The 16566-nt window shown below is 39.2% G+C and overlaps 1 protein-coding gene across 1 annotated transcript; it reads right to left on the bottom strand.

Moving 5' to 3' along the window:
- Positions 1–3487: 3487 nt before the first annotated feature.
- LOC307265784 (transforming growth factor beta-3 proprotein-like) lies at positions 3488–15196 on the bottom strand. The gene is made up of 7 exons (XM_080047587.1): positions 14390–15196; positions 9253–9416; positions 6912–7041; positions 6606–6713; positions 5972–6137; positions 5617–5770; positions 3488–5264 (listed from the first exon to the last, which is right to left on the bottom strand). Exons 1-7 carry the CDS (start codon positions 14733–14735, stop codon positions 5106–5108), a joined length of 1227 nt encoding a protein of 408 aa, XP_079903713.1. The 5' UTR covers positions 14736–15196; the 3' UTR covers positions 3488–5105.
- Positions 15197–16566: the final 1370 nt, after the last annotated feature.

Here is a 16566-nt window from a genome sequence, read left to right as displayed (position 1 = left end):
TTGTCTATGTTAATTGAGGGTCTGGTTTTTAGTGTTTACCCAATGGAATGTAGATGATTTACAAGCAGACTGAGCGTCTAGTGCTTGGTCCCAAACTATATTTTTCCTAGTTAAGAAATACATTGGAAATGTATTTATTGAGGGTCTGTTAGAAAAATAAATCTGATTTTAATGATAAATATGCCCCCCCCTCTTTAACTGAAATTTACCAATATATAGTCATTTAAATAAGTGTATATTCTTCACATTTTAAGCTCTCTCTCCAGTCTGGGTGCTTGAGACCAATAGTAAGACACTAAGCCATAAAACTGAAGCTGATTCTTCAACTGATAAGCAACATTCCTAAGGTAGAACAAAGACTTGGTAACTTTCTCCAGGCTGGGGGAGGACGACATCCATGGTCTGGTTTCGGTCAGAGAACAGAGGACGGACTCTGAAATCTGCCTGACAACAAGCTTCAACCAATCAGTAGACACTGTCATGATGTTAGAGAGATAATAAAACCCCATGTTGGTGAGAGAGGGACTCACTTCTACTTTGTCTTTTTCCTGCTTTACTGTCCTGTCAACATGCCTTGTCAATCTACTCAAATAAATACTGAGGCCTAGATACCGGATTTTTACACATTTCTCCATAGTCTTTTTTCCTTCATACATAGGTTTTACACGCACCTTTCAAGGGTGTGCAAATTATAATCTCACACTGTCTCTGTCTCTCTCCCTTTCTCACATGGTCTCTATTTCCCCTCCCTCCCTCCACATGCGCACACCATCCCTCTATTATTGGAATACTGTCACGAAAACACACACTCCGCTGTAACATAATGCTGTAGTTTGATCCAGACCTCCCATTCATTTGTTTAGCTATAAAGGTCTATGAAGTTGATATGTGTTTACATATTTGTTCACCCCTCCACTCTTTTCCAGTAACTATGGCCACTGGCTTGACTTGTATGTGTGTGTGTGTGTGTGTGTGTGTGTGTGTGTGTGTGTGTTCTTCTCATTGCTGAATTACACAACTCTTTCCACCCTGGGTCCTGAGAACTGGTCTGATGTGACCTGATGATTTTATTGCAGCAACAGTCCTTTTGAGGACCCTCTCTCTCTCTTTCTCTCTCACTAACACAAACTTACTTTCCCTCTTCGTCTCTCACTCCCCCCTCTACATTTTTTTTTCTCCCTCAACATCTGTTAGTCTGCTCAGGGAATAGCAGCAGACAGAGTTTTCCAAACCTCTGTGCATTTACGTGTCATGCAATTCATCATTGGTAAGTCTTGGAAGAGCACAAGTTCTGAGAAAGTCAGACTTTAAACCCAGAAATGGACCCTGAACCCAAATCTGATTATGGTTTTGCTCATCCAGTAGCCGGGAGCTGGACATAGGTTTATTGCCGGTCTGGGGATGAGGTGGTCAGCTTGCTGCAAGATAGCAGCAAATAATGTTCTTATCTGAATCTTCAAACCATATTTGAGTGTCCTTCCTTCATACTAAAAATGAAAGTCAAGGCTCAGCAGAATCAAGATAATGTTGACCTTGATGGTGACAAATACAGATGATTGGAAAAACCACTGGATCTCGTTGAGTGCGTCCCATCACTGCAGTGCAAGCATCCCTGTATGTATCTCACTGAGCGATTCACTCAGTCTGTGAGGTTGTTTGGCTGTTCAATGTGTGGCTAGCTGCTATATGAGCCAGAATGACTCTTTGCATGAAAAGAAAATACCCAAAACCAAGCTACAGCTCTTTTAGAAAAGGCCTCACCATCCCCTATCCCCTCAGCCTGCTTCCATTACACCGACATGGGAAAAGATACTCTGGAAGGATCCGCTATATTGTCTTACTCTTACTGGGAGTCCACCCAGTGAACAATTACCTGGTTTTGGTTGCATTTACAGACTTGAAGAAGAAGTAAACAGTGAAATGAGAGCCTTTTGCTAGATTGTTTTTAGTGAATCCTTCTATAGCAGGGACAAAAGATGGACTTAAAAGTAACTGTGGCATGACTTCTGCTGGCCTCTGCTGAAGTTTGAAAGTCGATCATGCATGGGGGCACGGCTGCTCTTTACCAGTAATGTGTGTTTGTTGGTACAGGGCTGTCTGCAAAGCCATTAAAGCTCCGAACCCTGTTTGTAGACCTCGTCATGCCCTCTGGTCTTTGTGTGTCCATCATGGTTCATTTCTGATTGATTGTGACAGGGAACAATAGCCGGCACACAGAGAAAAGGAATTCTCTCCGGCTACTTGTCAGTATATATTAGATCAACCCAACCCCCCCTCCCACACCCCACCCCAAATCTGTGCGACTGATTGCCTTCCCAGTAGCGAAGATGACCTAGAATGCATGCCACCAAGTTTGAATTCACAGCCTTAAAAAAGCATTTAGAACATGAAAATATAGGCTTAGTAAAAATAATTACTTATGCTGTATCAGTAAAGAGATGTTAATGCAACTTTTGGGTTGAGTTTGGGCAGAAACAGATAGTTTTTACTTTTTCATTAATAATGGTAAATGCATAAAACGTAAGAATATTGATCAAATGTTAATGTGTGTCTCACTTTCAAAATAGGTCAACAAGTTTGTATTTTCTATGTTAGTAATTTATGGAGATAGTACAGGGATTTCAACTTTCTAGTAAGCCATGAATTCAGTCTCAGGTGTTTGTAAAGAGAAAATAATACATTTATTTCAGTCCAGATGTGCATCTGCAATTCCGTTTACAGAGGGTCAAAGGGCAACAGATCCATTGGAGTTATCTTTCTTATGAATTAAAAAGATTATTTAAAAAAAAAGCTGTGCTGGGCATGAATATGTACATGTTGGTACCAGATGTATAATACGTTTCTCAGGTTTAAGTGTGATTCATACCATCCATTTCATGCAAAAAAAAGAGAATACAGAAATGTCTGCACATTCATATTCACTCAGAATAAGAGTAATTGCTTATTGCCTGGGAAAGATGTTAAGCAAGAATCCCTGAGAAAGAGAAGTCGAATTTATTACTCTGCTAGAAGGGGAAAAAAAGCTGCTGCATGCGCCTGCAGGAAACAGGTGGGACTGGTGAGATTCAAGTAAGAGAAATTATGTTCATATGGAACCAAAACATTATGAGAAAATAGCATTTGAAATGGAATTTCAGCATGGCAGACAAAACCAGTGGGTAAAATCCTAATTTCCTAATTTGTATAGTTAAATGTTTAACAGATCTATTACATTTGATTCTTTAATACATGCTGTGATTCCTACGTTTTTAAAAAGGGCTTGCACAGGTTTTTCATGTTATGTTTTTTTTAATAATAACAATAATCACGATCAAGATTAATCCAACAATATAACTGCAATAAAATGTCAACTTAATCTCATCTAAAGGCAAAATGACTCTGAATGGGCAAATGTCAAACAGTACAGGGATTCAGAATCCTGCTGACTCCAGCCACCGTCATGTTATAACTCCCCCCCCCCCCCCCCCCACACACACACACACACACTTCATTTTTCTGTTCCATTAAGGCTTCACACTGTTAAAAGAGCACCAAAACAAACAGAGGCAGAGCAGAGTGGATGAAAGACTGCAGTGTTTTGGGAACACAAGAGTCCTGACTACACATGTGATCCTTAAGTCAGCTGGCTGGAGCTAAGGGTGACAGGTGAGCTGATAGGAAAGTGGGATGAAAAAAGGAAAAACAAGAAGAAGAAAACAGCTGCATTTTAAATGACATGACATTTCCTGTTATTGCTGGAGGGAAAATTGCTCAGATTTATCTTTCTTGGGATAGTCACCTTAAAAATTCAATAAGTCAAACATATGCTGGATCAAACAACAGGACAAACTAAATTGTGCACGGACACAGAAGTAGCATATTCAGTTTTTTCTAAAACACCAGAAAAATGTAACAGTATCCATAGTTAAATATAAAAGGGATTCCAACACGGATAACAGAGATACAAGTCTATGTTTTTTTGTCCCAGTGAGTGACACGATCACTATATGACAAGTTGCGTAAGAGACAAAAATATGCTATTAATGTCAAAGAAATCTCATAAAAAAACTGTTGCGTAACACGTGTTCTTTTCCAGTATAATCTTTGATGTTCAAAAAATAATTTGAACCTGTTAGGGATGAGGACTTCCAGTGAATGGCAGTGTGCTCATGGCTAGTTTCCATCACAGTTCTTCTCTCCCATACAGGTCCCCTCTTCCTCTTCCTCCTCTTCTACTTCTTCCTCTTCTTCTTTCATTTTTAATAGATGCACCGCAATAAAAAAAGAACAAAAAAAAGGCCATTGCTGCTGGCTGGCCTAAAAACGAAAAAGTTGGCTCAACTTCTTTGTTCATTTACTTTCCATTGCAAATCCATCAGGCATTCTCTCAGCTCTCCTTTTCCCTGACCACAGCTATGGCTTTGGATACAGCAGCAAGTCTGTCCTTTCTCCTTTAGTGTTTGAAGATAATGTCCACTGTTTGAAGGAAGATTCAAGGTAAAAATCCAGCCTGAAAGGACTTTTCTTTAGGAGTGCAGAGTCTATACACAGTCTAAACTTGTGACTATATTATTAAGAATATCATCCCAAGTCTAGAAACAGAAAAGCTGCTCTACTGACAATGGAAAGACAATATCTTTGTGAAAAATTTGCAGAAAACATACCACAAAGTAAGTCTTTATCGTTCATTTTCCATGAAGCAGCGCCAGGCTTTTATTTATTTTAGTCACAGATAGATCAATGCAGGACTCTCAATCTTCAATCCAGCTTTAAGAGTGTGTTGTCCGCCTTCACAAATCTAGAAGGAAATTTTTAGTAAAATTAACTTTTATTGTAAAATGAAGTTTGGAATGGGTTGGCCTTTTTAAAGATGAAAATCAATTATTCATCCAGAAGTGACTGAGTTGGAGGAACAAAATACGAAAGAAAAAAAAAAAAAGATCTCAAGTTTTGAAGAAAATCTGCATCCTTAGAAAAATTTGTGAAATCTGGAGTGGTTCAGAGCCATGAGGCCACAGGGTCAGGTAAAGTATTTGTCACAGCTAAAAGTCAAAGAGCATAGTTTATTTATTTTTTCGTCAGTACCTAGTCAAATCCTGCCATTCTACCTCATCTTTCATGTCTTCTCAGCTACATTTGCAAGACTTGACGATCATGTTGGAGAGCTGCTCCACTTTGGGGGTCCGTCCAGAGTAGTAGAGTATAGTGAGGGGTTCCAGATCTTGAGGGACACAGCAGGGGGAAGCCGAGGCCTCCGGGTTCAGAGTGTTGTACAGGCTCAGCAGCTATGGAAAAGCACACAGGAGAGATACAAACTCACTCAAGTATAACAGGACTTTGTTCATGGATAGACATAGATCTTATGCCAATATGTTTTTTATACCCAAATGGATTCAAGCGGACATGCTTATAAGAGGAATTACAATGTTATGCAAATCTGCCAGTGTCGGTGTTCTGTATTGAGTTGACAGCATTTGGATCCATTCACTCTGGTTTCTCTTAATATGTTTTGGTCCAGTCAAGACCCCTGAGTGGAGGTCTCAGAGGTGGATATCTTAACAATCTATGCTGAATGAAACAAGAAATATCTGTTTGTCTTTCACAGACTCTCCCTTTTCCTTTTTGGGGCCTTCTTACCGAGCTGTGTGTTGTATCTGAGCTCCTCAGGTAAGGGCAGGGCCCGGAGCAGTAGTTGGCATCGTAACCACTGGGCTCGTGGATCCACTTCCAATCCAAGTCACGGCGGAAATCGATGTGGAGCCGGCGAACACAGCAGCTTTCCTCCGTGTTTCTGAGAATGAGGATGCACAACAATAAAGTAATCAGGCTCCAAATAAAGTGTTGTAATAGATCCCCTCATATTCAGCAACTTCTTGGTCACATGGAGGGGATATATCATCAAATTGAACATATTGTACCATCTACAGTATGTTGAATTTGATGAACTGACCCAAAAACTAAATGTATAAGTGATGATTCATGCGTCCCTTACGAGAAACAGTAGTTTGTGTCCAGCGCTCTCTTGCGTCGTCGTGTGGACTGAGTGTCCAGGCGGTGGGGTGGAATCATCATGAGGATGAGGTGGGGCAGGTACTCGCCCTTTTTCTTGCTCAGGTGATCCAGATCCAAGCGTTTGATCTCATCGTCTCCATCCACGCCTTAATTATAGACATGATTGAGATGCACTTTAACCAACTATTTAGTGGCTTTTCTAGTAAGTAATTTCCGCTCAATCTTAGCATACAATTTGCATAATGATTGACTATGAAAATGTCATCGCTGTAATTACACAATGCAGAAAGGAAGCAATAAAGAAAAGAAAAACCAAAGAAAGAAATGCCTCGTTGTCTGCAACATTGCTTCTTAAAGCAAGGATATGACTTTGAGTCCTCTCCGGCAACAGTTCACTTCCAATATAAATAAGGATAATCAGCAGCACTACCTCTGATGAGCCCATACATCCCTAAAATGGGAATTGTATAAATAATCTGGGATTATTTACCAGAATTAAGGGATTTTTAATGATTAAGAATAAATATTGTATATTGTAAATTTATGGTAAGAAGACAAAGATCAATTAACACCTGGCATAAATAACTATATGACTAAATGTTGTTGACACCCACCTTTAAACTTCACCTCCAGCACCTCATTCTCATTCTCATTGATGTCACCATTTGGGTTGAGAGTGTGGCAGGGACAGTGCACACTGATTTCCAAACCCAGATTAGTTCCTTATGGAAACAATTAAGGAAAAAAAGGATTGTTTACATTGTTTTTCTTTTTAGAGAAATCAACAGTCTTGTCCCATGCTTTACAAATTAAATTGTGTAATAGAACTCAAGGTCACGTTTTCGAGTTGAAACATGGGACAATCATTAGTATTAATGACAGCTTTTAGACACAACTAATGACGGTAACCTCAGTCTCACCTCTGTTCATCAGCCATTCTCGCACAGTCTCTGTTACATCGAAGGAGACCCACTCTGGAGTACCTCTGGTCAGCACGTTCTTGGCTGCAATGTAGCGTTGTTTCCTAATGTGTTCGTTTGGCCTCACAATCTGCAAAGTAGTTACAAATGGTCGCTCTAAGAAAGTCAATGCTAAAATAGCTTTAACATAACAACATGTACAAAGTAAGAGGAAGCTGTCCGTTTTTGTTTTTCTAATGATCCATTAAGAGTTTTAAAGTCTTGTAATGATGCACGCCATTAGCTCAGATAATGTGATTTCTGGAGCATGCAGACAGATGGAAAACAAAAAATACTATTGCAGCATGAGTAACATTGGAGTCCAAAGGGTGTTAAGCAGGTATAATGTTTACAATGTTCACTCTAAGTATGTTAGCGTGCTAATATTAGCTAATTAACACTGAACACAAAGTGCCATTCAGAAGTTTTTTAGATATTTGGTCATAAACCAGAATATTGGACATTTAGAAATGTTGACCCTGTGGTGGCACTAAATGAAAAGATAGGGGATAACTAAAGTGATTACATTTAATTAAGCTTTAGTTTCTGGGTCTCTTGGAAATGTATATCATCATCCATTGAGTCCAATGACATCACAAACTCCACCTACCTTCAACCTCAGCAGAGCACTAATTAGTCAAACAATGTGTATGCACGGCCTTTATATCTGAAGGATCCCCCCCTCCCCTTCCTTAAGGGGCTAATTTTAGAGACATGTTAGGAAACAGCAGCAGAAATGGATCAACATTAGCTCTTGGGCATGTTTTTGGCCACCTGGTGAATGTAAGTCTAATATTCATACATCTTTTTGTTCTGTTTTTTTTTCTCCTTTGTAAAATGTCCAGCTTCTTCTTAGCTTGCTAACTGCTCTACTTTATTAGCCAGCTAGCTCATTGCTAGCTTTGTTTAAAGCCTTCTTTGGTTGTCATTTCTTGACCAGTAGGGCAATGTTAGCTTATCAAAGCATGTTAGCTGCCTGCTGTTTTAGGAAAACAACGTTTTTGAGGGCAGTAATATTCAACCTTAAAGTACATGTATGTGCCATAATACGAAAGCAACAAGCTAAAGGATAAAAAAGGCTATGTAGAACTGCTTATTAGAGAACTAATTATTTGTGGATTTATCATGGCAAGCAAATTCCACATTCATTTAAAAGTACTGATGTATTGACATTGTGGCTATGTTAAAAAAGCCTTACTAACATCCTTCCTCCTAAATACTCAATATATACTGTATACTACATACTGTCTTTTTAACAACAATTGTGTATGCGAGATTTACACTGAAGTATACAGTTTTTTTTTTTTTAACTTCCGTGTCGATTGAAAAGCTGCAATGCATTGTGGGGCGGTTGAGTAGGAAAAGTAACCTATCGATCCATACACAAATTCTTCCTGAGAGTGAGTACTCATCCGGGCATTTCTCGCCTACACAAACTCGCATACACAACCACAACATACTCAAATTAACGTCAAAATTAGTATGAGTAGGACGTTAGTAGGGCTTTTCGAAAACAGCCTGTGTCTTGTCATAGCTTTTGGTTAAAAAGCCTAACTAGAGGATCTGTAATGTGGTTGTACTGTTTGTTCAATGGAAGTAGGCTACTTTCCATATAAAAGTAGTGTTTGCGTAGCTCCTGACCTGTATATCATGTTAGTGGATTTATGCTCCACTTTTATTGGAAAATACAAATAGGCCTAAATGTTTGGTGATGGAAATATTGTCCTTTTGGGTTTGTCAGGAAGTCATTCCTGACCGGAGTATCTGCAAATAATAGTATTTTGTATTATGTTATGCTTATATCTGTTGGGATAGGATGACATTGATTGGACAGGGAGTGGGATCTGATCACATTTTCTAGAACCTCTAAAAGATCATTGGCACCGTTTCATCGGTAAGCAGACCAGAATGCTTATTAAATTGCATACTGTTTTAAGGACTAAATGTTAAAGACCTCAACATAACCAAAATGAGGACCATATTATATCTGGGCTGCCAGCACTGTCCTGGTTCTGCAAATGTTCTGCAGGCCTGCTGAGCTTTTTGGCTTATGGTCTGGCTGTTACCCACGCCTGAAACCACAATCTGATTATCATTGGCTCTCTTTGTCAATTACAGCTTGAAATCATGCAGCGGAGAGAACAACTAACCAGCTTATGTAAGATAACATTCTTGACAGACAAGAATTGAAATATCAAATTACAAAGATTCCATGAAAGAAAAAAAACTCGTCGTTGCCTTGACTGTGAGCTTTGCCTTTTGATCTTGGTAGAAGGACGATGGAAACGGTACCTTTACGCACCTGGTAGAGCTCAATCCGCTGTTCATTCCTCTTGGCGCTGGAGTTTGGCACCCTCAGAGCTCGAAACTCTGCTCTGAAGAGGTTGGTGGAGTTCCTCTCCATGGCGGAGACATTGAAGCGGAAAACCTTAGAGGTGATGCCTTTTGGGCAGTAGAACAGATCGTCTGGAACAGAGAGAACAAAATAAAAGTTTTTGGAGAGAACACGAAGTTTAGAATTCTTATCGCGATTTGATGCAATACAAGCGGCGTGTGTCCAAAAACAGACCTTGACTGCTGCAACAGCATAATCACTGCTACTTGCTTTGTGATCTCCTTCATATGAGTTCAACAGACATTTGGGCTTTTCATAGAAAGAAAGCCCATACTATTAATGTGTTAATAGTGTGTGAGACATCGCTAGTGTGGATAAAGGACCCTGAAACTGAAGCAGCTAAATAGAATTCAGCCATCATTCATTTCATTATTCAAACTCGTGCTTTTCCTAATAGTCCAAATGTCTGTCTTCTCATTTTGCCATATCACAGTTATTTACATGGAAAAGTAGGGTTGTGCAATTAAAAGCTCTAGCTATGAACACTATCTGCAGTTATTTCATACAACTTTCAGCTCTTATGCAGTAAAAAATTGTGAACAGGTCAATCTAGTAATTGTCTCAAGAGATTACCTGTATAAATAAAGATTTTAAACAAACACTTATAGCTGTCTCGATCCGCAACACAGCTTTGAAAAATACTTTTCTGGCTTGGTGTCTTAGCGAGGGAGGAGTGGGTTGGAGGAGGTGTGTCTTTGGTTCAAACTTTCTTCCCCTTCATGCCGGTAATTTTAGTCATGGTCCAAAGAGAGGAAGGTTGAGAATTGTAAAAAAAAATATTACACTTTATTATAAAAAAAATCAGGCAATGGCTATACTGCCCTTCTACAACTGAAATATGAGCTTGGGCTTACTGACTGTGGGCTGGCACTAAGTTTATCAGCCCACAGTAAATGATTAGTGTGGTTGCCTGCCTTATCAAAATTCCTTGGTGTTTCTTTAACACATTTTGTCTATATTTGGTGGAAATAAAAATGCTGTAATTGAAATAGCAATATTATTGTGCTTAGTATGACTTCACCTCCCCGGTATCTGCATATCAAAAACCCTGCTATCCTTGGTCCCATTGACAACTTTTTGGCCCTAAACCCCACTCTGACCATGATGACTTCCCCACAACCCAACCTCAGTCATTGACAGATGCCAGATTCTGTACGCGCACTATGCTATAAAAGGACATTTTTCCGATGTTTGCAGTCCAGCCTCTCGGTGCAGCAATTTGCCAGTCTTCCAGCAGCTTTCTGCTTCATTTGCACCTGTCACAGATTTATGTTGGTTCACAGAGCTGACTTAAGATACACATAAGGTCAACAGTTTACCTGCAAAAACAGACCAAAAGTGAGTGTGTGTTTGCCCACAATAAGAAATTGACATCACTGGCCTAAGAGTCACAGCATTTTTTTCCATAAAGTCACATTTCTGCTCTACTGTATACCACAGTAGCACCCTAAGCAAAGATGAATGGGTCTTCATAACACTGACTTTATTCAGTCAACTGTTTCTATCTGATGTTAAAGGAATTGTTTGAGACTGATTCGCTTCTTGCAGGGAGTTAGATGAGAACATTGATATCACTCCTACGTCTGAAGGATGAATATGAATCTGTAGCCACTATAGCATAGCACAAAGAAACTTTAGGGCATCAGAAAACAGTTGGCCTGGCTCTGACTAATAGTAACCATATCAGCATAACAGCACCTGGTAGGGTTGAATGCCTTGAAGTTTTTGTCAAAACATTTTTTGTAGCCTAACTTGGCACAGAAAGACTTTGGCTACATGAGCACAACTCTTTAACCAAAATTGAATCAGCATATTTAACGGCAAGTAGAAACTAATCAAAACATGCTTTAAGATCCTGATTATTAAGCTGCTTATTCGAAAGCCATTTCTGGGCCTAAAGTTTGGACACTGTTCTCCCAAGAAGAACGACTGAATCAGACCTTTCAGAAAGCGCCACACAAATGTTTTAGTTCCAAGTTCTACTGACAAAGCCCTCTGGTGGCCATGGAAATGATGAGCAAAGGCAAAAGTAATGCCTTTGGTCATGCTTTTAATTTTAATTTTTTTTAAAGCATGACCACAATAATTTCTAACTTTAACCAAGTATTTATTATCATCATGACAACAAAGTTTACCTAACCCTAACCGGATTAATTATCTTTGCCCAAGTCTTACAAGTTGTGTTTGTGCCTAAACCTTAACTTTTGCGGTGTCGGATCATAAAGGAATTTATTCTACTGTGAATTGCCACTGACAGTTCATCATCATCATCATCATCATTACAACAGATCAGAAAGCTGTTCCATATTCAGTTGTTTCTTCATCTTCTAGAAAAATACTGAAGGGGGTTTGGGAAGTCACCCTCTGTCCATCTCAGACAATACGAAATAGATTTTGATAAAAGGATGAAGAAAGTGCTTAATTTGTGGCGACATGTCTATCGTTTTACTTTGTGTCCTGAGCTGTTGATAAGAGGACGGAAAGTCTCACTATAGAACATTTGTACGTAAAAACAACTGCCATTAGAAATTGTAAAGAGGGTTTACAATAGAGGCGCCTTCCAACCAGACTCATTTTAATACAATTCATTCAAGCTTTGAGTTTTGATCCAAAACCGAAGTAACTTTACGAAACTATTAACTTGATAAAGATACAGAATGATTAGAAATTCAAATCATTTCTGTATTTTTTCCATAATGTGGTATTTTGCTGGATATTTTAATTTAACTGAAGAAAACAGTAGTTATAGAATATATAGAATCTTATAGAATATGAGTCAGCACAACACAGCTATACAAGTGTAAGTGTTCGTCTCTCCTGATCCAACATATGATAATCACATTAACCAGTCTCATGCTAAGTGTATGCATGTGGGTATACAGAGTATTGACAAAATGCATATTTTCCAAGTATGAGATCATCTTGGACACAAAATAGTCTCCTCCATGCCAATACCACAGTTTTAGAATTGACAAAGGAAAAATTGGAGAATATTACTAGCCTGTTGACATTTTAAGTATCTGATAAGTAGAGATGGTGACTAGGGCACACACATGCATGTACTTACATGTCAGTTCAGCAATTAAGTTGTTATATTTACTTTCTCTGCTACTTTTCCATTTTTGTTTTTCATCTAATCACATACAAATCTGCCATACAAAGACCATAAGATTACAGTCAAAGAAACTGTGGTCTTCACCCTTCTGTTATAAAAAAAAAAGTTCATGTCTGTAAATCTGTCTTCCATCTTTTGTTTCTACCAACTTGAGGCACCTACTGCCTGGCGTTTTTGTCAAAAGCGTTTTGTGAGATTAAAAACAGAACATTGCTGAGGGAAAATAGGTCTTTTGAGAAACACCTGTTGATTTCAAAGGGACTGTGAGGCAATAGTCTTGGCTGTGCTTTAGACCATGAGGCCCTTTTTGGCTCCTCCACACGCACAGCATTTATCCTATTTTACTTTCTCAGTAATCCAGACTCAGTCGAACCACATGCTGTATGAATCTCCCCTCAAGTGCTGACACATGTCCCTCTCAGCGAAGGTTTTCCACTTCCAGTTCATAGCTGTTAATTCTATAGTGCCAATGGAGGCATGATGACACAAATCATGTGGAGTAAATAAATGTGTTACTGAAAATTGTATATAACATTTTTTAAAACTTGTTATTGAACAGGCAGTGAGATATTACCTTATTGTTTAACTTGTGGCGATTAAAATGACGACACAGTGGAATCATTCAGGTTTAAGAAGGGGATGAATGCCGGCTCAGTTTCACAGCCAATTTAACAAAGTTAAAACCTGAGCAGTGCAGTCGGTGATGTCATGCTCATAGGCCACCCATGTGGGTAACTCACCGGCCACGACAGGCACTGGTGTCACTTTAGGCTCCATCTCAAATAAGAGGTGGGTGTCAGTCAGTGATGTATCATTGTATGTGACTACTTCATGGGACCGCGACAGAGAGATCCCTGTATGCGGACTTAACGGGGAGGTCCTTCCATCATCTAACTTTCTCTGTCCACCTCCGTTAACTTTTCCTACTCCTTCTCATAAAGGCATCCCCATCCGCCTGGGCAGATGTCCCTCTCATTTGGGCCTGACTGCAAAGGAAGTGGGAACATCTGGGGACAAGGACAGGGATCCATGGAGGAGGAAAAAACAACAAGAGGAGGAACAGTGGAGTCAGGAGTAGGAGGAGAGTGATCACTGGTGCAACAGGTTGGTGTGCACCACAGTAACAAAGCACATCCTCTTCAGTGCACAGCAAGTTCACCTTCCGGTTTGACAAAAACCTAGAAGAGCTCAGACATGGTTTTTTTAAGGAGAGAATGACTCCTCGTTAGTTCCGATCTATTTATTTCTGTTCCAAGTCCCCTTCCACTTGTGTGAAATGAGTTTTGCTTATTTTTGCTTCACTTGGATGATTAAGCTTCACTGTGCAGAATGATGAATGTGCCGGCTAGAACACTGTGACTTCACTTACATACAAGATGGTTATGTGACATCACAACTAGTCTGAAAGTCAGTCGTGATCCAGTCTTCAACTTTAAACAAGCGTGGGATGTGGAAACTTGAAGCCACCAGCACACATACACTGAGAATATACTTTTAAATGATATTGAGTCCATCAGTTAAACTTTTGAAATTAAGAATATTGGCATGCTAGATTATGTATTCTGGATTTTGCAATAAAAGAGAAGAAATTGGTCATACTTTAATGATTTTAATCTAGGTATTTGAACTTTTTCTGTGGAAAAACCGTAGCAGGCTTAACACATTTTTTTTAAATTAAACATGTCTTTAGGTGATCTTAAAAATGCAGCAGATCAGGAACTCGTAGTCAGAGAGTCACAGAAGTTCAAATACCACAGAATACTATCAATGACATAGGGACCTATAGCTGTATAGTTTTGAGATTGGTGCGTATTGCTGGCTCGGGCTCATCGTTTGGTGCGTAATTGCGCACGGACCCCGTTGACTGCATGGCATTCAAACGATAAAGTGATAGAAAATTTGTAAAGCCGCAAGAATTGTAATACTTACTGCTCTCTGGCGGTCCGTAGACCATGTTGAATTTGTATATCTCCTTGGCATAGTACTCTGTCTCTGTGTTGTCCTGACCGCAACTTTGCTGCCGATCCCTCCTAAGCTCCTCCAGTAGCTCCTTGGTGCTGTTATACAATGCTTGGATTTGATACGGGACTTTACTCGGTCCGAGGGAGTGCGGAGGACTCGTCAATCGGAGTTTGCTCAGAATCTGACCTCGTATCGCCTCGACCCTTTTCCTTTTCACATGGTCGATATCCACGGTGGCGCAGGTTGACAGAGATGAGCTCAAAGTTGCGCAGTTGAGCAGGAGGACAAACAGTAAAGCTTTGCCCAAATGCATCTTTCTCTCTGCATTTGGTTCGCTCGGTAGTGGGAAAAAAATGGGTAGATTCACAGGCGTCTGCCCAGGTCAGTGTCAATATGACTTCGAATCACACTGATGTGCACTGCTGTCGTTTCCTTTCACTTCCTTGGGGAACTAATGACAGACTCCTCGCTTAATTCGTTTACTGGTGGCAGTCCTTTTGGTTATCAGCCGAAATCCAAGTGTGTGTTCGCCCATTAGACATTACTCGATTCAAAGTCCGAACAACAAGAAAGTCTCCCGCATATGACATTTATCCGGCACAAAAAAAAAAGATTTAGGCTAGGAACAAACTGACTTTTCTTTTGCATTCCTGTGCTCAATCCAGTATATTTAAATCGTCCCACAGCTCTGCATATTTCTCCTCTTTTCTTTCTCATTAAAATCTGCTGCCTCTTTATTGTCTCTGAGGAGGCAGACCGCAGACTGTCAGGTTAACGAGGTATACGCGACTTTGAGCGGTCGATATGGTCCCACATGTTTTTTATACCACTGGTTTCTGACGTTTGATGGAGGAGGGACCGCCGGCACCCGGGAGAGCCCAAATCTTAGCAGTGCTGCTCACTGACATCAACAGACATCAACTGTGACCAATAAAACATATAGAATACGCTTCTGGTGTGTTTCCTGACCACGTCAATCATATATATATAGCATTTATTTAAATTTGGAAACTATTAGATACGATCTTATATTCTCGAAGTTTTTTTGTGGTCCTCTTTTGGTGTTTATTATTTTTTTATTATTAGTTAAAATGTATACATTGTTTATATTATTTTCTTTATTTTACAGCGGTCTCAGATTATGTTTCTACTGCACAGTAAGCATACTTGACTGGGTCGTGTATCCTACCCTCTAGTGGTAGGTTGTGGTACTTGCAGTTGCCTATTTAAGTAAAATAAATTCTCATTTTCCTCTTTTATATTCCTATGAGTCTAAGAATAGTGCACATTTCGTTTAAATATTATAATCACGTAGCCTATTTGTCATTTATTATTATTATTATTATTATTATTATTATTATTATTATTATTATTATTATTATTATTATTATTATTATTATTATTATTATTATTATTATTAATAGTATTATTATTATTGAGGCAGTTTTTATGTCTGTCCTTGATTACGGTGATGTGGTTTACCGGCATGCATCTCATTCATGTCTTAAACTCCTAGACTCTGTTTTTCACTCTGCTTTAAGGTTCATCACAGGAGATGCTTATGACACACACCATTGTCTTTTATATGAAAAGGTTGGGTGGTGCTCCCTTAAAGAGAGACGTGATGCACATTGGCATATTTTTATTTACAAAGCCTTGACCGGGAAGCTTCCTCGTTATTTAACAGAAATGTTGCAAATTTCAGATGGGCTTTATCAGACCCGCTCCACTGACATGCTCATGCTTTATGTCCCACAAGCCCGGTCTGAGCTGGGAAAGACAGCTTTTAGCTTCAGTGCCCCCAACTCCTGGAACAACTTACACCAACAAATTAAACTAAATACCTTCATATCCTTTAATCAATTTAAACAAACTATCTTAAATCTGCCAAACTCTACCTGTAACTGTTTTAATTAGGCTATATTGTACTTTCACCCATTTAATTTCATTTTAATTGCTGCCACTCTTCACCACTATGTAAATGTTTCAATTGTTTTTTTGTTTTTTGTTTTTTCTTCTCTTCACCTATTTGCATTGAATATTGTGTATGCATTGTTGTTTTTCCTTGGAATTTGTTTGAACTCGACACCATTGAAAATGAGGGTCACCCCTCAATTGGTCTCTCGAGGATATATAAAAGTTAA

This window comes from Ammodytes marinus (genome assembly GCF_949987685.1).
Source record: "Ammodytes marinus genome assembly, chromosome: 19".
Taxonomy (NCBI): Eukaryota; Metazoa; Chordata; class Actinopteri; order Uranoscopiformes; family Ammodytidae; genus Ammodytes; species Ammodytes marinus.
Note: the sequence above shows the minus strand (reverse complement) of the source record. Positions and strands in the feature narration are given on the sequence as shown.